Consider the following 23,567-nt stretch of genomic DNA (forward strand, 5'->3'; position numbering starts at 1 on the left):
GTTGAGAAATTATTAAAGCATAAATATACATACCTGTAATAATTACAGGCATTCTGTGAAAAATAATTGAGGGGAATTGTGTCATTAAAATACATTATTTTCATTTTCCACATAAGAGCAAGATTATTTTATTTCCATAAGAGTACTGTTTTGGTTCATAAAGAATGCCTCCGGAATATGTGGACTTCTATTAATGAGGATCATGCTAACAGTGCGCTCTACAGAGAAATGTGAAGGCAGAGATATTTTAGTGCATCAGTGGGTGTGGAACAATGCTCCTTGACTTTGGCACTGTTAGAACTGGCTCGGATTGAGCTCCTGGGGACTTGGAAATGGGCTCCTGGGGCCCTTCGTCATGCGTTGTGGAATGTTTAGCCTCATACCTGACTTTTTCCCACCATTGCCAGTAGGAAATACTTTCCTACCTGCTCCCCCAAAGTTCTCTTAGTCAAAAATGTCTCCAGACCTCATCAGATACCCATGATGAGAAGCACTGGTGCATATTGATTCACTGGCACCCTTGGATTTGGCCACTCGCCAGATGCTTCATTTATTGGACTGTTAGTTAGCTCTTCAGCTGTTTGAGGTCAGGCGAGGTGCGTGAGTCTAATATGATATTCTTTTAAGGAAATGACACACTTCAGTTTTCTACAAATTGGGTATTAATAGAACATTCAATGAAAACACCTAACTCAGATTTAAGAAAAGGAGGATTGACCATGGTTTCTTGAAAAACAAACAAATAAATAAAACCTAGATATGTTGCTAAGAAGGATGGAATGGGTTTGTTTGAAAATGGGGAGTGTTTGGAGTATTTAGAATATTTTGAGGGGGATTGACCACCATGTGTCTTTACTATAATAAATTTTTATTGAAAAATATAGAATAAACTTCAGCTATTTTCTCTGGGACATTTGAGGAACTTCTAAAGCATCTCTTCTGTATTGCATGAGCAAATCAAGTAATTGCCTAAAACACCTAATTTTGCTCTCTTTTCTCACTTTGGAATTCAATAATGACATATGTGAATATCTTCTTCGCACTATGAATTTTATGAAATCATTTCTTTCCAGGAGGAAAGCCAGATTATACAGTAGTGTATGAAAATGATATGCACGTATTTCCTATAAACCTCCTCCTCTATTTATCTGAAGAAATCATTTTGAAAAAAATCACAAGTAATATTATATAGATACTGATTGTACTTATTTTCATGGATTTTCAGTATATTACAATATTAAAAACTTCCAATAAATCCTGTTAGCAGTCAGCGCAGCATTTTGAGGTCTTTCATTTACTTCTACATGTTTTCAACCAAAAAAAGAAGAAAAGTAATAATGTATATTAAAGCTAATCTAAGTGAGAGCAACTAGATTTTGAAACACTTGAGATTCTGTTGGTGAAATGAATCCTTCAAATCCACAAGGAATGCTGTTTCTCCAGGCAGGCTGGTTATGAATTCCTGGAATTCCTATGCACATCATTTGCCACTACAGAATAAAGTTCTATTGGCTGTGGCAGTAACAGCCTCGGTTTGCCAATTTGCTCTACTTTATGTGCTCTGCACAGATACACCGTTACGCAGTATCAACGGTGAGCCCAATGAATCATTAAATTGAATAAACATCACGATTTGGGTTCTGCCCTCCCTTGGTATTTAGTCATGTCTAGACATAACCCTAGTGTCCTAGAAAAACTAAAATGAGGACAAGGACATTGGTGTTTAATGTAGCCTTATTCCCTGGGAAATCTGGAGATTGCACAGAAAAGAGGGTAGTTACAACTGAAAAATTAGAGGTAGTAGCTGGTCTCTCAGGATCAGTTGGTAACAAAGCAGTTTGGGTTTGTTTTCGTTGTTTTAAGCAGTCATTTTTCTCTTAATGCCTCATTCTGTTACAAATAGCAGTTATGCAGATGTATTATTTCATGAATCCATAAGATGAAAGTAGGCTAAAGATGATACAAATATTATACGGGGTGGTTTTTTATAGTTAAGGGGCATAGAAGTTAGTGAGAAAAATCAAGTATGTTTTACAATAATGACATGTAAGTGAGAATTAGCATATTTCTGTGTTTTCTATAATTTTACATTGTTGATTTATTTTGCTTACAATATTACAGACTGAGTTTGTCAGATATGTACTGTATGTACTTCTGTCTTAGTAGTTTGTGCTACTGTGAAGTAAAATAATGAATAATGGAGGTTAAATGCACACAGTTTTTATAATGTACAAAGTTTTAATTTAAACTGTGGTCCTGATTTTCTCAGTCATGGCTCTTTTACATCATATGTTCTACTATAAAGTATCTTGGTTACTTTTCTCTCATTGCTGAGACAAAAACCTTATGCCCAGAATTAAGGGAAAAAACGTCTGTTTAGCTCACAATCCATGGAAGTTTCAGTCCATACTTGGCTGGCTCCAAGGCAGGGTGGCACACGGCAGAGGGCAATAGTTCATGGCAGCAGAAAAGAGAAAGCAGCAAGAGCAAAAAGGGAGCAGCACACAGCAAGCTGCTTCCCTCCCTTCTATTGTATTTAGGCTCCCGCCCCAGGGCGGATGCAGCACTCACCCCTGTAATCCCAGCACGGACCATGAAGTAATCGCAAACTCTAAAAACCCGCCCCACGAATGCGCTAGGCTTTGGGGGACATCTAGACACAAGCTATAACACAGAGTATGATAGTGTATTTCTTAGCCTGTGAATTGCTGTTCTTTTGTACTCTAGGCTTAACAATTCCAGACAGAATCATCCTTTTAGAATTTTTTGCATTTCAAGACATGGGCGTGTGAATGTAGTATGAAATGCTTCAGTACTTCTTCCTAGTAATAACCCAGGTTTCTCTTTTGCATCTGTATGCCACACTCAGAGTGGTTCAGTTGTACAGCAGGTCAGTTAGATACGTGCAGATTAGGAGTGATAGTTAAGACAGATAATAATCTGTGACCCAGGTCTAAAGCATTTGATTAGACCTTTAAACCACTTTAATTTCTTGGGGAGAGCATTGGCTACCATGGATATGTGTGTGTTTGTGTGTGTGTGTGTGTGTGTGTGTGTCTGTGGATGTATGCATACCTACTCATCCATGGCTTCCTTTATAACTATGATACTCAGATTTCCATCCTGAAATTTCTGATGTGTTAGACTTTCCAGACATAATGTATCCAATAGCTTTATGTGAAGCACATTTTCGATTGTGCTCCTATCTAATGGACGCTCTCCTTGGAAATGCATTGGATTGTTAGCTGTAGTAACAACCAGAAGAATTGAGACAGTTTTCTTGTCTTGGTTAAGGATGTATAGATTTATTTCTTAATTAAACTTCCAATTTGGATTACAGATTTTGGCTAATATCACAACAAATGTCACAAGTTTGGGAATAGTTTATTGCTGTTGGATGTAAATTATTTGTTAATTGCTTCATAACAGCTTTCTAGGAGAAGATAAAATGTTATCTACAATTTTATGGCTGCAGCTTAATCTTAAAACTGAATGCCTTTTATAAGAGCTGCGTAGGGCTCTTTCTGTGAGCCTTTCTTTCATTTTTCCTTATTCTTATTATTGGTTCCTTTTCTGTCCTCTAATTTGTCAAGAAATTTAGGATATCTATGTGTTTTGGTTGTTCTTTCTACAACTGTTTACTTAAAATCACTTGCTCTCTTTTGTCCTAATAATGTTTCCTACACATTTTGCCTCTTGCATTCATCATAGAGAAATTTTAGAACAATTTCAGTTGTATAACTAGTATACACTATCAAAGTAGAGGTATGTTGTTATACATTTCACTCAGGTTTTGTTATTTGTCTTGCAGTGAATTTGTTGGATTCACGCACTGTCATGGGGGACCTGGGATGGATTGCTTTTCCAAAAAATGGGGTAAGTTCCTCTGAAATTTTCACTGAAATTTAAGCTTCTTACATAGATATTATGCTAAAGAGTACATGGGATTGAAAATTTCCTGGACATGTTTAAAAGAAGAGATGTGCATTTGTCAGGTGAGGCGAAGGGACCTCATGGTAGCTCTTCTTCAAAAAGGTGGCAGTCAGGAAAGGTTGTCAAAGACTGATAAACAGATATGTTATGCCCTTCTGTCAGTATTTTTCTTCAGAATGATGTGATATTTCCTTCAACATTCAGAAAGTTTTCAGATTAAAACAACAAACGTTGAGTTTATGTACACCAAGAGGATCTTTGATTTCCTGTTGCTTTGCCTTTATAACAGTTTTAAAGTGTATGGAAATGAAATTTAGTGTCTCTAATGGTGCCGGTGCAAAGCTATGACCAATCATTCTTCCATTTCAATTACAGAATTAAGGTACAGAGTATTACGAGAAATTCATTTAAATTCCACTGAGATTGAACATTTCTCAGAATACCAATTTAGTCACTATTCACATGAAGTTTTTCAACTCTTTTTTTAAGTTTCTTTTTGTTTATTGGCATATGTGTGAGATGTGCTGTAACCGCAGTCCTCTTGGGGATCAGGAACATATTCACACAGCACCCCGCCATCTTTCCTTCCCCCTGTACGTATGGCTCCACATCCCTTCCTATCCCCACATACCTAGTCTTGACTTTTTCTTCACTGAAAACTTTTCAACAAAGATCGTCATATTGGAAGAGTTGTATAATTAATATTGATTTAGCAAATTACTTTATTGGTCTACATTAATACCAAAATCTTTTGGGGGGAAAGTTAGATGTCATTTTTCAGCTGTATATCTGGAAGTATTTATAATACTAAGAGTTTTATTATGTAGATTATACAAAAATGTACTTTATTAACTTTTGCTCACATAAGGACAGACCCATATTATCAGATAGAAAATGATAAGTAAAATATGATAAACTATCACATTACGCAGAAATAGTAAATCAGGTTTATAATTGTATATTAAATAATTTATTTTGAGAGATCATTAACCCATGATTTTATTTTATTATTTTCTAATTTTTAATCTAAAAATACTCACACTCACATAGAATCACTTTGTCAGAAATATTTTTGATCCTTCATTTAAAAAATACCTTGAATACTTAAAATTATTTTAAATACTGGCATATACATGCAGTTAATTTGGGCAGTAATTCACGGCAAAGTATTTTACCATGGAATATTTTACCATGGGAGATAATTTAAGCTTAAGTAATGAAAAATTATAAAAAATCCAGTTATAACAATATCTAGCCAAAATGTTTTACTTATTTTCAAATTAACAAACAACCAGGTATATTAATCAATCCTTTATTAAGATAATTATTTTGAAAGTAAAATAAGTACTTTTAATTTTCTAATGTACAGTTTTATGTGACTGTCCTAATCTGTATGCTTTCCTGTGTTTCACTACTTTGGAGTTTCTTCTCATTGTTAAAATTGCAGTTGTGGCCTAGTGACTCAGCTCGGTTGTGGGGTGCTTACTGAGTGTGTGCTAGCTCAGGTTTGATCCCAGCCCTACGAGCACGAAAAATGCTGATTGCATTTAGAATTACAACATAAAATTTATTATCAGGATAGTGTTAAGAGCTTAGCACCTTAAGAGAGTACAATAAATGATCCACATCTAGTCAGTCCCAATTTTGTGCTGTGTATTCTTAGTCTAGTCTTCTTTAACTTCTAGAATCTTCCGGCTTCCCTTTCTTCTCCCTCCCCATACTTTATCTTTTTTTCTCTATTATCACCCATATAGCGATAGATCACTGGCTAATACTAACCTATGAGTATCTAGTATGAATTTTGCACTCTTCAACTTCTTACAAACAAAACTGTTTTACTGAATTAGGAGTTTAAAATGTACTTTCTCAGCAGATGTCTGACATGGCATTGAAGTTAATTTTCTAGAGTTCTGAGAATATGTGTGATATTCCCTTTGAATTTACTTTTATGCTTTCCCTGCTTCTGCTAGGAAGTAATTCAAAAGATTGTTGTGACAGACTGTTCCCAAGAGAGTCTGTGTGAAGTATCATAGTTGTTCTGGCTAGTAGACATTTTGGGGAATTTGCTCAGTTTTGAAAATAAATTCATTATAAAACCAAACCCCCTATGTATAAAATCTTAGATCCTGCAGAACATTTGAACAGTTCCCTGCATTCTTTTTTCTTACTGTTGTTGGCGTACTGCTACATTCTTCACGTTTTTAATCAACATGTATCTTTTAAAAGACTTGTAATTTTAATGCACTATGATTCCTTTAACATAGCTGTATATTATGTTAATATTGATGAAACAGAAGTTGATCTAGAGTTTAGGAAATGTCCATTTGTCCAAATGTGGGGAGAATGTATGGATTTTGAGCATTGTATTTTGGAAAATGACATTCAAATAAAAGATCAAGAAAGAAATTTCCCTATTCCATAGGAAAAATGAGTGTTCAAGTGTATACATTTGTAATAAGCATAAACTTTTAACATATTTAGGTTAGGTCTCGCTATTTATGATTATAAAAGCAACAGAATCCTAAGTGAAAAGTAGATCTTCAGAACGGTATCAACAAGAATTGTGGAGTAAGAGCTTTCAAAAATTTTCTCAGCAAAAGTCATAAGAAAATTGGGGGGAAATTGTCAGAATCAACTTTTCCTTGACTTTGAAAAAGAATCAAAATCTGGGAGCCATCAGGAAAACATTTATTCAGGAAATGTGCCTGGGCCTTGAGAGAATAGTGATATTTGTGACCTTTAATTTTTCTGTCCTTTCTGCCCCTCCAATTCTGAGATAGCCATGAACAGCCAAAAATTTATCACTGCAGTGAAAACCATCAGCCCCACTGAAAGAACAGACCAAGGAAGGAGGTTCCTCACGATCTTAATCTCAGAGAACTGGCATTGTATTACATTTTCTCTACCATTCATCTGTTGATGGGACATATAGTTTGGTTCCAGGATTTAACTGTTACGGATTTTGCATGCTGTAAACACTCTATAATATGATGTGTTTAACTCTGATTTGACCTATTTGATAGTTCCCTGAAAGGCTAACCAGGAAAACCATCTTGATTTGACCTGATTTAGAGCTCTTCGTCCATTTTCAGATCTTGTGGGAAAATACCCAGAAGGCAATAGTTGGGTTGAGTGGGACCTCTGGACCTAGTTTGCTGAGGAATCTCCAAACTAATTTCTACAGTGACTGCACCAGTCAGCATTCCCACCAGCAGTGGAGAAGGGTTCCTATTTCTCCACAGCCTCGCCAGCATTTGTTATTGGTTGATTTCTTAATGATAGCTGTTCAGACTGAGGTGAGATGCAATCTCAGTGTTGTTTTAATTTGCATTTCTCGAATGACTAATGACATTGAACGTTTTCTCATGTATTTATTTGCCGTTTATATTTCTTTATTTGAGAAGTGTGTATTCATTTCAATTGCCCATTTTGGATTGGGTCTTTGAATTTGGGGGGAGGCTGATGTTTTTAAATTCTTAATATGTTCTAGATAGAAGACTTTTGTCCGAGGGACAGTCAGCTAAAATTTTTTCCCAATTTGTGGGTTTTCTGTTTACTCTACTGGTGATTTCTTTAGATGTGCAGAAACTTTTCAGTAGGATGAGATCCCAGTTGTTGAATCTTTGAAGTATTTCCCATGCGGTTCGGTTTTTGTTCATGAATGGTCTGCCTACCCCTGTGTCGTCAAGATTTTTACCTACTTTCTCTTCCAATAGATTTAGTGTTTCTGTTTTAATATTCAGATCTATGATCCATTTTGACTTGAATTTGGTGCATGGTGATAGACTGAGGTCTGTTTTCAGTCTTTGGCAAGTGGCAAGCCAGTTTCTCCAGCACCATTTATTAAAGAGGATATCTTTCTTCCAGTGAGTTTGTTTGGCCCCTCTGTCAAAGATTAGGTGGTTGAGTGTGTTTTTGGTTGTGTCTGTTTCTTTCAGTCTATTCTGTTGATCCTCTGGTCTGTTTTATGGCCAGTACCATGTTGATTTTATTACAGTAGCTTTGTAATAAAATTTCAGGTCAGGGATTTTGATTCCACCTGACCTGTCTTTATTGCCCAGGATTGCCTTTGCTATTCTGGGTCTGTTCTGGTTCCAGATGAATTTAAGGCATGTTTTCTCTAGATCTGTGAGGTATGCTAATGGTAGCTTAATGGGAATTGCATTGAATCTGTACAGCAGTTTTGGTAGTATGACCATCTTCACAATTTTGTTTCTTCCTATCCATGAACAAGGAATATTTTTCCATTTTCTGAAATCCTCTTCGATCTCTTTTTTCAGAGTACTGTGTAGTTTTAATTGAGTAGCTCTTTTACTTCTTTTGTTAGATTGATTCCTAAATATTTCAGTTTCTTGGATGCTATTGGGAAAGGTATTGTTTCCTTAATTTCTCTCTCAGTCTGTTTATTGCTTTGTGCATAGGAATGCTATCGATTTTTGTGTGTTGACTTTGTATCCAGCTACACTGCTGAATTTTTTGCTTAATTCAAGGAGTCTTCTTGTGGAGTTTTTGGGGTCTTCCATGTAAAGTATCATGTCATTTGCATATAATGATAATTTTAGTTCTTCCTTTCCTATCCTTATTCCTTTTATTTCTCTCTCTTGTCTAATTGCTCTGGCTAAGGCTTCCAGAACTGTGTTGAATAGGAGTGGTGACAGAGGGCATCCTTGTCTTGTTCCTGATTTTAAAGGGAAAACTTTCTATTTTTGATAACTTAGTATATTAGCCATTGGTTTGTCATAGATGGCTTTGATCAGATTGAGGTAAAGACTATCTATTCCTATTTTCTGTAGGGTTTTTATCATGAATGCGTGTTGGACTTTATGAAAAGCTTTTTCTGCATCTATGGAGATGATCATGTAGTTTTTGTCTTTGGCTCTATTGATTTGGTGTATAACATGTATTGATCTGTGAATATTGAACCATCCCTGCATTCCTGGAATGATTCCAACTTGCTCATGGTGTATGATTTTCTTGATGATTTGCTGCCTTCTATTTGCTAGTATTTTATTGGGTATCTTTACTTCTATGTTCATTAGGGAGATTGGTCTGTAGTTCTCTTTCTTTGTTGGGTCTTTCTCTGGTTGTGGTATTAGTATAATACTTTCCTCCAGAAATGATGGTTGATTGTTTTTAATTCTTTATGTGTTTTAGATAGAAGACCTTTCAAAATTTGTGCACTTTCTAAGAATCTTGACAGGAGAAATAGGGGGAACTTACCATCCTGTACAATAAATCCTCAATACTGCTGCAGTTGATTTCTCATTAGAATTAATGGGAATCAGAGGCAGTGGAATGATTTATTCAAAATGATAACAGAAAAAGACCATAAAAGCAAGAGTTCTATATCCAGCAAAACTGTCCTCTAAAAATGAAGGGTAAACTAAGACTTGACATAAGTAAAATTTGAGAGAACAGAAATTGGCAAACTTTTTTTCCATTGGAAATGTAATCTTACAAATAGGCACTTCCCATATAGATCCGAAATATTTTTCAGAGAGAATGGCATTTTTAAACTTTGTTTTTCATCCTTTATACTTCATCTTTAGAGAGAAGCATGTAAACTGATATATTATGTACTTTTCCTTGAGTGCGCTGAGTATATGTTACTTACTCTTATAAGACCTTAGGTTATAGCCAGGAAGTGATAAAAATCCCTGGCATCCAGGAGCCTCATAATTCTGAGAATGAGTCACCAGAGAAACCATTGTTTATGTTTTCATCACATTTTATTTTGAAATATTTATAAACTTTAGGCATGTGATTTGTTTAGGTTAATAGATTTTATTTTTATGCTTGACAAAAAATGAATAGAAAGTACAGAGAAGTTCCTCTGTACACGTCAACGTCCTCCCATCCTGTATCTGGTGCTGTTAGCATACTGCCTTAGCGCAGTACACCTGTTATAATTCATGAGCCAATATTGACATACTGTTACATAAATTCTGTAGGTTATATTAGAGGTCACTGGGTATGTTGTACACTCTGTGCAGTTGGGTCACACAGAAGAGTCTCACTTCCCTAAAAATCCCCTGTGTTTGCCTGTTCATTCCTTCAATCCCTTCCTTACTCTCCCTAATCCCCAATAAATCCTCTTCTTTTAATTGCCTCCATACTTTCTTTTTTTTTTTTTTTGGTTTTTCTCTGGTACCGGGAACCGAACTCATGACCTTGCGCTTGCCAGGCAGGCACTTTGCCGCTGAGCTAAATCCCCAGCTCCTAATTGCCTCCATACTTTCGCATTTTCTAGAATGTTGTATATTTGGAATCACATGATACAATCTTTTAGGACTGGGATCTTTTATGATAGCAATATGAAATTAAGGTTGCCTGTCTTTTTGTGGCTTGGTAGTGCATTTATTTTGTCATAGAATTTTTCACATTTTTAGACACCAGATACTTGGCTTATAGAGATGAACTTTATCTATAAATTTAAGAACTCCATTGCCACAGTCCCTAATTTCCCATTAAGTTTTAAATGTGTCACAGAAAATTCCAAGTCTAGATTTCAAGAAACAGATAAATGCAGCCTTCAAGGATAAAAAAAATTTTAAGGAAAAAAGTTGTGCTTTATATAAATTCCATTTCAGTTAACATTACGACAGCACTTAGGATAGATTAATAAACCTCATAGCAATTCATTTCTCTGAGTTTTCTGATTGAATCATTTGGTTGAATAACAATAAATCTAACAGGCTCTCTCTGAAATAAATATTTTCTCACTTAAGGCTTTCCTATTTTTCTTTCTGCCCTTAAACTGTCAATCTTATACTCATAGCTTTCTCAGTGTATCTGTACACACCCTGAAGAAATATTTTGCTTCTTTCTAATTTCATTGGAGTTATTTCAGTCACCTTCTGGAATATTTAATATAATTGTTTGATCAATCTTGCATTGTTACATCTGGTAATCTGAGCAACCTCGTGGAAGATAACACTATGTAATATAATAACCATTGTTAATTTCCCATCATCTTGTTTTGAAATTGTGTATCATTTTTATTGTTTTTGTGTTGTCTTGTTTTTACTTTTGTTGTTATTTTGCTTTCTTTTCTCTTTAAAATAAAAGAAGCAACTAAAAAAATTGATTCAGCTATAGAATACATGGATGTGAACACCGTTAGTGGAAACTGTTGGCAAGTGTTTTCAAGGCTGTTCTTAGGGTTCTGATGTTTGTTTAGACCAGATTATGCCCTTACGTCTTGGAAATTCCATCGCTCTTTTTTTCCATATGCTGTTGCCACCTGCGATCACGACGTACCTGCTCCTTCTGTTGCTGTCAGGGCTCCGTCCTCCCCCGAGGGGGTTCGTGTACTTCCTGGAGCACAGGGCGGGGACACCTCGGTGCTCTTGAGTGTCACTTCTGATTGTACTGCGAGATCTGTTTATGTTTTGGGTGTATTTTCTTTTCCCCATCAAATAAAGGGAATAAACATCATTTTAAAATCTTACAGGCATTAGCTCATTGGTAATGATTTACTCAATTGAGGAAGATTTCAGAATATTGACTTAAATAATATTTGTCCTGATGCGGAGGCAGAATAATTTGCTGTCTGCTGAGAGAGAGGGAGGAAAGGCCTTACCCAGCACTTACAACAAAACAGGAGTTCATGACTTTTCCTGTCTTACTGTCACTTTAATTTCTGATTTCTGTGAGATAGAGAACTTGTGTGCCTATTTTTTAAGTTGGAAAATAATTCAGGCTTAGTGTGCCAAAAATGGACTGTGAATACATTGATAACGTCTTACGTGGGTTCTCTCGATTAAGAAAAACAGGCTGGATTTTCAATGTTGACCCTCACATTTTGGCAAAAATGTGTGTGTATTTGTGTAAAATTTCATGTATCCAAAATTAAAAGGCAGTGAAGGAGGAGAACTATGTAACACTACTACTCCCTTATATTTTGCTGATGATCCTAAAGAGTTTTGCCAGAAATTTACTTTGGCTTTGCTTACCAGCACAAGAGAGGAAAGATCATGACAAACACTAACCCACACCAAGCATGCAGAGACTAATAAAGATTAAAGCAGTGCTGAAGTGGGTGAAAAGGACCGCATTAGTGGATATAGAATTGGTTTTTATTTGGACAGTGATGAAAAGGATCCTAAAGGGAATGGATATTATAATATATAATTCAAATGCCAGTATAATGAGGAACATGCCTGATTCAAAGTAGCTTTATATTCACTATGTTTTAGAAAAACGAAAACATTCTCAGTCCATAAGGTAATTAAGATAAATAATTTACCAAATTCTAGAGAGTCATTAAGCATGCACGGAAGTTTTGAAGACACAAATTTTGCTTTTAGATTCGCCACATGGAACCTTAGCCATTATGAAGAAAGTTCTTTGAAAAATGCCTAGCTTTGCTTCTGCATAGGAGGCAAGTATATCTGGGGGTTTTGAAGTAGGCAAATTTAAGAATGAGCGATGTGCAGTGTATTGACCATTGTTACTCTCCCATTACCTTGTTTTGAAATTTTGTTTTATTTTTTTCTCTTTAAAATAAAATTAAAAAGAAAATGAATTAGCAGCAGTTGCCCTGTATGTCCGCAGAACAAGATTGAAACACATAGGTATGATTTGTCATTCGGTATTACTGATTCTATATTTAAAATCAGTATGAAATACTGTGAATTTTTTTTTTCTCTAGCAATTTGCAAAACACATTTCCCACATTATAGGGACACTTGTAGATATTAAGTAGAGACTGTGCTTTACCCACATTACTCTTGCATTAATCCCTTCTTAACCTAGCTGCAATAGGATAGATAACCAATCCATCCTTTAGGTCCCAATTTATGTACTAATTCCTCAGGAAAGCAGTGCTCCAGGAGAGCTCTTTTCCTCCTCGTGAGCAGATGGTGTTGTGGACTCCGTCTTCTCCCCTGCGTGTGAACGTTCATCTATTTCTCCCCCTCTGATTGCACTCCCAGCACTTTCTAGCTTGGTAGCCCACTGTCTTGGTTACTTTTTTTGTTGTTACTGAGACAAAATACCTAATGCCCAAAATGAAGGAAGGAAAGGTTTATTTAGCTTACAGTTTGTGGAGGTTTTAGTTTAGATTTGGCTGGCTCCAAGGCAGAGTGGCACATGGCAGAGGGCAACAGTTTATGGCGGCAGAACAGCAAAGCAACAAGAGCAAAAGGGAGGAGTGGTAGGGCAGAGTAAGCCTCTTTTTCTCCCTTATATTGTAAGCAGGTTACCCCCACCCAGGGGTGTGTAGCACTTATATAATCTCCATGGCCTCCTCTTACACAGGCTCAGGATGAATATAAAGTAAGCACCCTGGCTCCCTGCTGAGTCACATAGTTAAACTTTTTAAATTGACAAAATAAACAATATCCCAGAAGGGTAAGGGCGTACTTTTTTTACCCCCAGATGCAGAACTGTTGAGTTACTTAGGCAAACCTCTAGACTCCCAAGTTGACACAGTGTGTCAGCTGTGACACCCACCCTTAATTTTCTGATTTTTTTCTTCTTTGTTTTGATTATTCTGGTTGACTTGTGTAACCAGCAGGGAATATACATGTGAAAAAAGAGTTTCTGTCATTTCTAAAAAATTACCTACAATTTATTGTTATTTTGCCAGGTACGAGGCACTTGTACATAAACTTTTACCAAATGGCTTTTCGCAGTATAACTCCCATCTGTTCATATTGGGTGCTGATAATTTCCTTTTTGGCATTGTCTAGAACTATGCATAGATAGGTAGGTCTCTGTCTAAATATTTCTCTGCCAAATTATATAGTCTGTGTAAATCCTTCATCTTCTGAAAAAACTCTGCTCTGATTGATACTTGTATCACTTTCCATATGTGAATACATACATTTTTTTTTCACTCTCATCTTCCCATTCATTAATGAAGATGTTAAAGAAATCCAACCTTGCCGAGCTCCCTTGGGCCCAACACCAGGTACTTTTCCAAGTGGCTTGATTGCTGTTTATCATGATCCTTTTTTTAAAACCATCTTTCATCTGTTTTCAATTCATGTGACAGTGCACCCATGCAAGTCAATTTGAATTAATTTTGCAAGCAAATGCTTTATGGTTCTGAGTACATAATCTCCCTCTCCCACAGAGAAAACATATACTGTAATCATGTGGCATTCCTGTTGGTTATTTCCATTAAAGGCAGCAGGGGAACAGAGAATGCTCAAGACTCCTCTCGAGTTTGAAGTTTGCTGTGACTTTTGCTATTCATTGTCTTATTCTCTCTGTTTTTTTTCCCTTTATGCTGCTCAGCGCTGGCAGTAATGCAGAAAATGATGGCCTCTACCCTCTCAGCCTGGAATTTCGGTTCTTTGGAGCCTCGCTGCTCTGTCTTTGTGATCTTGTGATCTTGTGATCTTACATCCCATCACGCTTTCACCTAAATGAAAGGCTTTCCCTCTACTTAACTCCCTAAAGGATTCAAAGAAACTTTTACCTTAGTGTTTCGTACAAGTATCTCGAAATATTCTTTCTTCAGTCTCCATTCAGCTTATTTTACTACAGATGGGTTTTCAAGGTCCAGATCAAGTTACACAACATGAAACGTTTGGTTACCACCCAGAAGGGGACCCTTTCTAGGCTGAATTAACATTGCTCTTATTATACATCGAGCACACAAAAGCTAAATATTTGTAGTGCTATTTATGTGATGTATGAATATACCATGAACTGCTCTACTCCAAAGATCTCTGTGTTTTTACCTCTGTCACATTGCCCTACGCCTTGAATTCAAATTCACATTAGCTGTACCTCTCACTGGCTGATACGCACTTGATGTCTAACTTTTGGGCAGTAGTGACTGGACCCCAAAGGCTGTACATTTTTCTCACTAAAAATGCAGTCGTGAAAAATGTCAAAATGTAAACTTAGGAATTCGTATTTTCTTGGTGTCATGTAAGGCTGAACTAATCACTCTTCATTTAGTTATACAACTTACTGTACCAAAAGCTATTATTTACTAAGCACTAACATTGTAGTGGTGGAAGGGACTCAGTTCTCCTCATCTATGAAACTGGGTAAGTTTTGACCAATGCCCCCGAGGATTTTTTAACTATATAACTTGTCAAACATTTACACAACTCGGGTTACTTTCCCATTAAATTTTAATCCAAATCGCTAACTTACCTGTCTTCTATGAGGCAGTATATACGCAGTTAACATGAAGACATTGAGATAAACTCATCCAGATTTAAAACCAAGTCCCATCCCTTAGTACCTGTTACGTAGAAGGTTAGATAATTTATTTCTACATTTTCTCCTTTATAGCTCATATATAGCTTACAATACAACAATACCGGTGCCAAGATTATTATAAATATTGTATCAAGGTGAGATAATTTTGCAATGTTTAGCACAATGCTCCGCCCATGTTAAGCATTTAAGGTGTGATGTTGCTTCTCTTCTTGTATTCTGTTCATGTAAATTATTTTTTGTATTTATTTAACCAAAGAGGAAAGCAGTGACTGCATATTTACGAAGTCATTCCATTTTGTCTACTACTATCTTGAAGAGTTTTGAATTATACTTTAGTTAAAATTTAAAGGCAGAAAAATATATTTACCAGTCAAATACATCATCTAGATATTTTATTAGTAACAACTTGAATGGCTTTTCCAGAAGTTACCCTGGCACTTCACTTGATTATGCATTTATCAAATTCTTATAGAGTGTTTGTTTTTTACTGATGAGTCATTCCATTTCACAGATTGAGAAAGGAATGCACATTAATTGCAATCACAAGGGAAAGTTCACAGCGAAAAGAGGAAAGGATGATCAAATGTAAACTAAAAATAAAGTTTGTAGTTGCTTTGATGGTAGCTTAACCAAAACTTTGAAAACTTAATCACTCTTTGCCAACCATTTTGTACCCTAACTTAGAAAAGAGATACAATAATGGACACTTGTCCATAATAAGGTTGATCTTTAGACCAATTTAGGTGTTGTTCTGTTTTCATTCTTAAATTGTTAGGGTATGAGGGAAGTGTTTTATTTAAAATTTAAAAAAATAAAATACTCTACTTAAAAGTTTCCAAGAGTGTTCTAACTAAATATTCCTACTAAGTACAACAGCGTTATTTATTGTCAAATTTTAGTTGATTGTAACAAGACCTGAATTCAGCTAAGTTAAGAATGTGAGAGTCATAAAAGCCAAGGACAATTGAATTCTTAAAATAATGGTCCCAAAGGACCAGGAAGCTCTCAAAAACCAGGCAGTGGTCGTGTTTTCTTTGGATCCTGCTTCTGCCCATGGTTTTTCTTCATTGCTTACTCTGCTGACTAGATTTTTTTTTTTTTTTTGAGACAGGGTTTCGCTATGCAGTCCAGGCTGACTTTGAACTCATTCTGTAGCCCAGGCTTGCATCAAACTCGCAGTGCTTCTCCTGCCTCAGCCTCCTAAGTGCTGGGATTACAAGCGTGCACCACCCTGCTTTGCCTTTCTTTGTTTCGCTTTGCATGTAGCTTCTTTATGGTTCCAAGTTTGCCTGGTTTTTGAGAGGCCAGCTCACACTGAGAATGTTCCCAATGCTACACGTAGAGAAGGTGGTGGTTCCAGCCGGTGTAGCGGGCCAGCGCTGATTGAGCCAACTTGGGCTGGGTCTCAGGAGGGTGGAGACCTGTACAGTAAATGTTACTGAGCCGGTTGTCTGCTCTAAGGAGAGCAGATTTAGAAAGAAAGTATCTGGGCTTTCACCCAATTACTGTCTTTTGGGAGTTTTGATGAGGCATTTCCATAAGTATGGAGTTGTTTTCCCATGAAAATTTGACTTAGCTACAAAAATAGTTACTGATATGCAATATTGTATTGTCCAAATTTTCATTGAAAATGAGTTCTTCCATACAGTGTATAATTTTCACCATGTTCCAGAGGCCTCATTTACACAATATATATGAATTTTATTCTGCCTTCAATAAGTAATTTTAGGTGATCTACTTGGTTTATTTAAAAATCTTAGTGGTAAAACATTGTCCCACTATTTACTTATTTTGGTCTCTGCAAAATTCACTAATTGTATGTCTTTTCCTTATCACCATTTTCTTCATAACACAAATACCTCTATTCCTGCATTCTACTGTGACTGCAGAATGATCTTATGCTCCTGTCTGTATCCAGTTATTATGAGTAGGCATAAAACTAATAACATCCTATTAGCTCTTTGTTTCCTGAGAGAATCACCTTTGCGGTTGCTGACCTGGTTGTGCTAGTCCCCGTGCTGCGTCTGAAGTCTCTTGCTTAGAATCAAGTTGTAGATGGAAAAATACAGAAACAAAAGAGGAAGTCAGAACATTTCCTGCCGCTGCATATCGCTTTTCTTATGTGAAATTTCTTCACGTTTTCAACACTCTCATCAGGTTATCGTAAGTATTTAGCCACATAGTTTAGGAATTTAAATTCATTGAGCAAATATATTCTTTTTTTAGCAAATGAATTGTAACTCAGGATTATTTCATAATATTTGATCTAAGGCACAGAGAATGGAAATGATATACATATAATTTTAAGAATGTTCGACTCAATGCATCACGTATTCCTCTCTGTATTCTATACATCAGGACAGGGCGACTGACAAGGCTGTTGGAGAAGTTTTATTTTAAACAAAGTTCCATGGTATAGTTGGGTGTGTGTGGACTTTATTGATTATAACATGCAAATGTGCGATAAGCCAGGGAATCACTGACTCTGCTGTGATTATAAATTATTCATATAATGCAAGATTATTCAGTTTCTCTCGCAAATCCTTCCAGTCTGCACAATTGAAGACATAACCATGAGGATAATCCTGAAAAACGTTCCCTTCGTTAAGCAAGCGTCTGTGGCTGTTTGCTTTGACACCCGATTGAATAATGAAATCTTAAAGGTTATTTATAGTACTGGCAGTATACTGCATTTATCTCCAGTTGTAAATTATTTCTAAAATGTGCAGGTTGTGTTTGTTATGATCAAAATTGCATATATAATTTCAGTGCTAATACCAGGGAACTTGATGCGGTTCCAGAATGAGGTGTTACAATGTCTTTAACCTGAAAGGTTAAAGGAGCTCTCGTGTCATCACTATTGATAGTGCTTTTAACCAGCTAATCACCAGTACTTTTCATGATACCATTCTTCATTACTGCACCGAAGTTCATTCTTGATGTCTGCGCACATTGTACTGTCCTTTGAAGATAGAAATCAGGAAAAGGTGCCGTTATCATACCTGCAATCAGTGAAAGGATGAAATCAAGCTTCCTCTCTGCAGCCTCCCCACATCAGATGGAGGATTTATGACATAACTGAACAATCGTAAATGAATCACAGAGATTCATAATTAGGAGTCTTTGTAGTGCTAGACAAGTATGACCAATCTGCACCAATATATTTGAAAGGCTTTTAAAAAAAGTATTCAGATAATGGGTAATTGTGAATACCACCCCACAAAACCAGAAGCAGGAACCAGAGCAAACATAGCAACCACTTGTGTTGATACTGCTGTAAATTTGTCATTTATTTCAAACTTTCATAATCCTATCAAAAAGATAATTGTTAATAATTTTAAGGTTCTCTTAAAGGCAGAATTTATGCTATAACTGCTTTGGCTTTGATGTGAAATCCGACATGGTCAGTTAGAGTATTTAGAAAGGCAACATTAGTTGGAAGGAAGAAATCATGTTTGTGGATCTGTGGGGGATAGTAAAGTTGGCAAACTGAGAGTTTCATGTGGTGAAGTTTGTGAATTTTGGAGCTGAATTTCTAATTTCTGCTTTCCTAAGGAGCAGGTAGGGTGGTCAGATACACAACAGGCAGTGCTAGCATGAGAGATTCTCTGCTGTTCAAACTGCACGTTCCATCGAGTGGCAGTGCATTTACTACGCAAGGCAAACATTAAGTACACAAATCATTGCAGGGGGCTCAGCTCTCTGAAATGGTGTTCCGTATTTGCCACTAACATTTTCACTAAAAATTGTCTGAAATAGGGATTAAGTGTGGTAAGTCAGAGGGGTTACATGCTAAGTAAGTTTGGAAGATATTAAATTAAATGGAATTAAACAGGTTTCTCTACTTACGCTATTATACCAAGCCTCTGATGTACTAAAGAACATTAAGGTTCTTTCAAATTTCTTGGTCAGGGAACATTTACCCACCAAATTTTATGGCCAGCTTTATGAGAAATGTTCAGTAGAGTACATCACAGGAAACATGTTCATTTAAATAAAGAACTTGTTTACCATGTAAAACTTGCCTGAATACAGTGATACAGAAAAATAGGACTAAAAGGATATTTTTAAAATGTTAATGTATATGAAGGAACATTTTGTACCCATGTGCCTGGCGATTTTGTCTTGGGCAACATCAAATAATAGCTAGCCTGCCACTGGGCATTATAGCCCGTATATAGTTTCCGGTCTGTTGAATGGGCCAGGTCGGGCTTGCTACACATTTTTATTACAGAGATAACAGTGACCTAGACATGAAAACTATGTTTGGAGAAGATTTCAGAGCTCCTTTTTACAAGGAGGTCAATGAAATAATTTTCTTTTTAATTTACGTAAGTGAGAAATTAAATAATTTTTTAAGTTTACGCTCTAATTAGACATCTCTGTTATTTTACCCAGGGCTCCTTGGTAGGACAGATTCTAGCTATTACAGTTAGTTTTTGCTATATCTCCTGCATCTCACATGGGCAGGGGATTTTCTAAACACCACTTTGGTTAGGACTAGCATATGTTGCTTGTCACCTTGACATCATACTGTTGAACTTCCTTTCTTGACATAGTAGTGGATTCATTTGTTCATTGATTCATCTACGGAGTAATTATGTATTAAACCATGTGCTAGAATTTTACTAGGTACTTAGATTGCAACACATATACATCACCTTTTTACAAGTCCTAAGACTAGAGATTGTATCAGCATACAGTTAAGTATAGAAAGTGCCACAAGTTTTGTAGATATGTAATAAAGTAGTAAGATAGCTAATAGTGGTATTTTGTATGAACTCCAGCAAACAAGAGGCGTTCCTATATGTTAGACTTCATTGTAACATTTATTACACCTCAAAAGTTTAATAGTATTTTGTCATTGCCATAAATTCGCTTGTACATTTTCTTCCTTTAGTGCCAGTGACAAATTTAAATATCAAGCCTGTTTTACATGGTGTCCTTTGTCAGGTGTAAAATTGTTACTCAAAGCGTGCCTTAACTCTATGGTAACATTTACTCAAATGCATTATTTAAATAAATGTTAAAATGACCACTAAAAAACATACAAAATACTGGAACCTGGAATTTGGTTGTATTATTTGAGTGTTAGTGAAATAAGTTTTAATTTATTTTTAACTGTAAATTGAATAAACTTACTATATACAGCAGTGCATTGGTTCACAAACTCAATTCTCTTCCTGACTCTGGTCGGAAACTGAGCTGGATGAGAACAGAATCAAATGTCTCCCTCCCAGTGAACCTAACCAGTCAGTGGGACTTGGTTCTCATCCAACTTGGTTTGTGACCAGAATTGTGGAAAGAATTAAGTTTGTGAACCAAGGTACCACTGTAATGGCAATTTCATCCACGATAGCAAAGAAATTTTTAAGGCTGGCTCACTTTTGCAGTGACTTTAGTGGATTAGATCAAGTGATGTCAATTACTATATCTTTCTAGAGAAGTAAATGTTGACTTACTTTGTAGAAAGCCTGGGAGAAAAATATTAAAGACTGTTTAAATATTTGGTATCTTAATATTCTTGAGTGTGGCAGTTTACCTCTAGTATGACAAAGGTAATATGCTTGTATCCACAAATGAAAAGGGATGCCTATGTCGCATATGAAAAATCTTTACAGATGTGTTTTTCTGTATATTTATGGAAAACACAGTCTTTTTTATGTTTTCTATGATAAAGTTTCAGGAAAGGAAATAGTTGCCTGGGGCATAGTCACTGTCGGCACATGGTGCGGTAGTGCGTTGTGGTGTCAGAGTGAATAAGATACACCTGGCTGATTGCTTTAGCACAGTTGTGGATGTGCTGGGTGATTGTTATACTGAAGAGGGAAGAGGACCCTGGGTGTGGGCGGCACCAACCGAAAGGCTTGTAGCCTGGATAGAATAAAATAGAAATGAGTAGGAAGTCTCACTTTTTCAGAGGAGCGCCAGTCTTCACCGTTGCCTTTGGACACCTGTCTTCAGGCCTCCCACTCAGACTTCTCAGACTCATAGTACTTTCAGCCTTCCAAAACAGACTTGCGCCAGCCTCTGTAGTAAGCTTGAATTGAAAGGGAATTTGAATTGAATTCTGGATGGGTCCTCTGGCTCTCTGGCACGCAGATGGCCCTTTTGCATTCATCCTCTGATTTCAGGTGCCCATTGTAAGCTTACCTTGTGAATCCTTATACAGTAAAACCTTAGCTCACAAACCCGTCTGTTCACAAAGATTGTAGTTTGCAAACAAAAGTGTTTGGTAAAATTTTGCTTCGGTTGACAAACTCCACATTAGGTGACAAACACAACCATAGCCATCTTTCCCGCACAAACACGAATGCTACCATCGTCCCCAAAATTACAAAACAAATTAAGTTCACGAACAGAGGTATCAGGGTACATATATATATCTATGCCTCTACTGAATCCTAACTGATAGATTTTGGTATTGGAGAAGTGGGGTTGTATTGTGATCTTACCTGACAATGTGTTTCAGAAGCCTGTAGAAATGTTTAGAGATGCTAGCTGGAGAAGCACCCCTAGAGTGCTGTAAATTGAGTTTGAGGGGAGTTTCTGCTCAAAGATCAGAAGAACAGAAGACTGGTAAAAAAGCAGAAAAAAATACAGGCTCAGAGGTTTCAACTGGGAACAAGAACTCCATTGGCATTTGGACTCCGGGCCATGTGTGTTATGCTCTGGTAGAAAATTTGTTAAAATTTTGCTCCAGTCCTGAAGCTCTGAGGGAGACTAAGATTAAGGGCAGAATAACTAACCTGGTAGAAAAAATTGCAAGGCAGCCAAGCATTCAGGCTGTGGCTTAGGTACTATTTGGGGCTCTGCATTCGGAATCAAGAGCAAATGGCCCCGCTGGAACATTGCAAAGGTTTTGAGTTCTGTCATAGAGGAAGCTTTCGTAAAGTTGGGCTCTGCAACGATGAACCAGCAGGGAACTTGGTTGCTAAAAAGATTAGCATTAAAATGAAGCCAAGTATTGTGGATCAGAATAGGAAAAAAATGCCTTGAGGGTGTGTGGGGAAGCAGCAAGACTCGCCCTCTTGTTGTAAAAGTTGTAAAAGTAAAATTGTAAAAGTAAAAGACTTTGCTTTAAGAAGAGAGCACCAGGGAACTCTACTGGAGAAGGGCCTCCTAGGAAATTGATTACGTGGGATTCAGTTCCTCATGCTCTGTCATCCAAGTGACCTGAGACCTCTGCAGCCACAGGCAAGATGCAAAAGGGCTTGACTCTGTCTTCTACTTGTGGCAGACGGTGGCGTCATCCACATTGCATTGGTTTTCCATGCACACGGGCTGACAGGGTTGTGGACTCAGGAAAGAGTCCGCTCAGATTTCCAAGAAGACCTGGGAGATCAGGCAGTGCATTCAATACATGAAGCTGGGAGAATGAAGCTGAATGTGCAGTGGAAACCACAGGATGTGGGAAAAACCAGGCATGGGAACTGTCTGAGGAAAGCCACAAGGAGTGAGCAAAGCTGGCCCGAGCCAAAGGCCATGCAGGCTACAAACACTGCCCGAGCCATGGGGAAGGGCCCAGCCACCCAAACCCTTTGGAGTTCGTATCTTACCATGTTTGCTCAGATTGTTGGACACGGAACCACGGAATCTAATGCTTGCCTTACTGGGTTTCAGTCTTGGTTTGGTCCCATTCCTTTCTATCCAATTTCTTCTTTTTTTGAAATGGGAATGTTTATCCTGTCTCATTGTAGGCTGGAGGTCTTTAACTTTTTTGTCATTTATACATTTTCACACTTAGGTGTTTATCTTCAATATCTGAGAATTTGGACTTTAACTTTTCAGCAGTGCTGAAACTGTTAGGACTTCAGTAACTCCTACAGATGGATTAAACACATTGTGCAGAAAGGGATGCACATGGAGTCTTTTGAGGGCCGGGGTGGAATGTTATGGGTTATAATTAGATGTGCTTCCAAAGCCTCATGTGCTCATAGTTTAGTTTTTATGAGGTGATTAAATGATGGGTTATGATACTCATCAGAGGGTTAGTCCACTGACTAGTTTAAAGTTAAATGTGATATTGGGAGGTAAAGGCAAGTTGGAGGAAGCGGGTAACTGAGGGTGTGGCCTAGAAGGGTATAGTTTTCTCTTTTCTCTTCTTACCTCACTCTACTTCCTGACCGTCACGCTGTAAGCAACACTCCTTTGCCATGCCCCTCTGCCTTGGAGCCAACCAACTATGGAGTGAAACTTCTATAAACTGAGAGTCAAAATAAATCTTCGCTTCTGTACATTGTGGATGTTGGATATTGTGTTCCAGTGACAGAACAGTAGCAGAGACACATGGCCTTCTATTGTCCTATTCTGTTTCTGCAATTTATTAGATTTTTCTCAACAACATAGCTCTGTTGTTTCTTTCGCATTCAATATATAGTGCCGTATGTAGTTTAATATGTCCTATCGTAAGAGATAACTTTAAATCTGTTTCCTTAATTAACTAA

The 23,567-nt window shown here is 36.9% G+C and overlaps 1 protein-coding gene and 1 long non-coding RNA gene across 3 annotated transcripts in view; one reads left to right on the plus strand and one right to left on the minus strand.

Annotated features, from left to right (window-relative positions):
* Positions 1–23,567, plus strand: part of Epha5 (EPH receptor A5) — a 315,936-nt gene that overhangs the window by 23,116 nt on the left and 269,253 nt on the right. The window contains exon 2 of one of the 2 annotated variants that reach the window (XM_005392842.2): positions 3,812–3,876. In XM_005392842.2, the coding sequence (XP_005392899.1) occupies positions 3,838–3,876 (39 nt within the window). In that variant the 5' untranslated portion in view covers positions 3,812–3,837. Of the gene's footprint in view, positions 1–3,809; positions 3,877–23,567 lie in introns of those variants that run through there. The other variant, XM_013518577.1, reaches the window with a different exon arrangement.
* On the minus strand, positions 17,499–21,660 carry LOC102014840. The gene is made up of 3 exons (XR_001235754.1): positions 21,576–21,660; positions 21,033–21,160; positions 17,499–18,122 (listed from the first exon to the last, which is right to left on the minus strand). It is a non-coding gene; the product is annotated as an uncharacterized LOC102014840 (long non-coding RNA).

This window comes from Chinchilla lanigera, unplaced genomic scaffold (genome assembly GCF_000276665.1).
Source record: "Chinchilla lanigera isolate Chin_1 unplaced genomic scaffold, ChiLan1.0 scaffold00046, whole genome shotgun sequence".
NCBI lineage: Eukaryota > Metazoa > Chordata > Mammalia > Rodentia > Chinchillidae > Chinchilla > Chinchilla lanigera.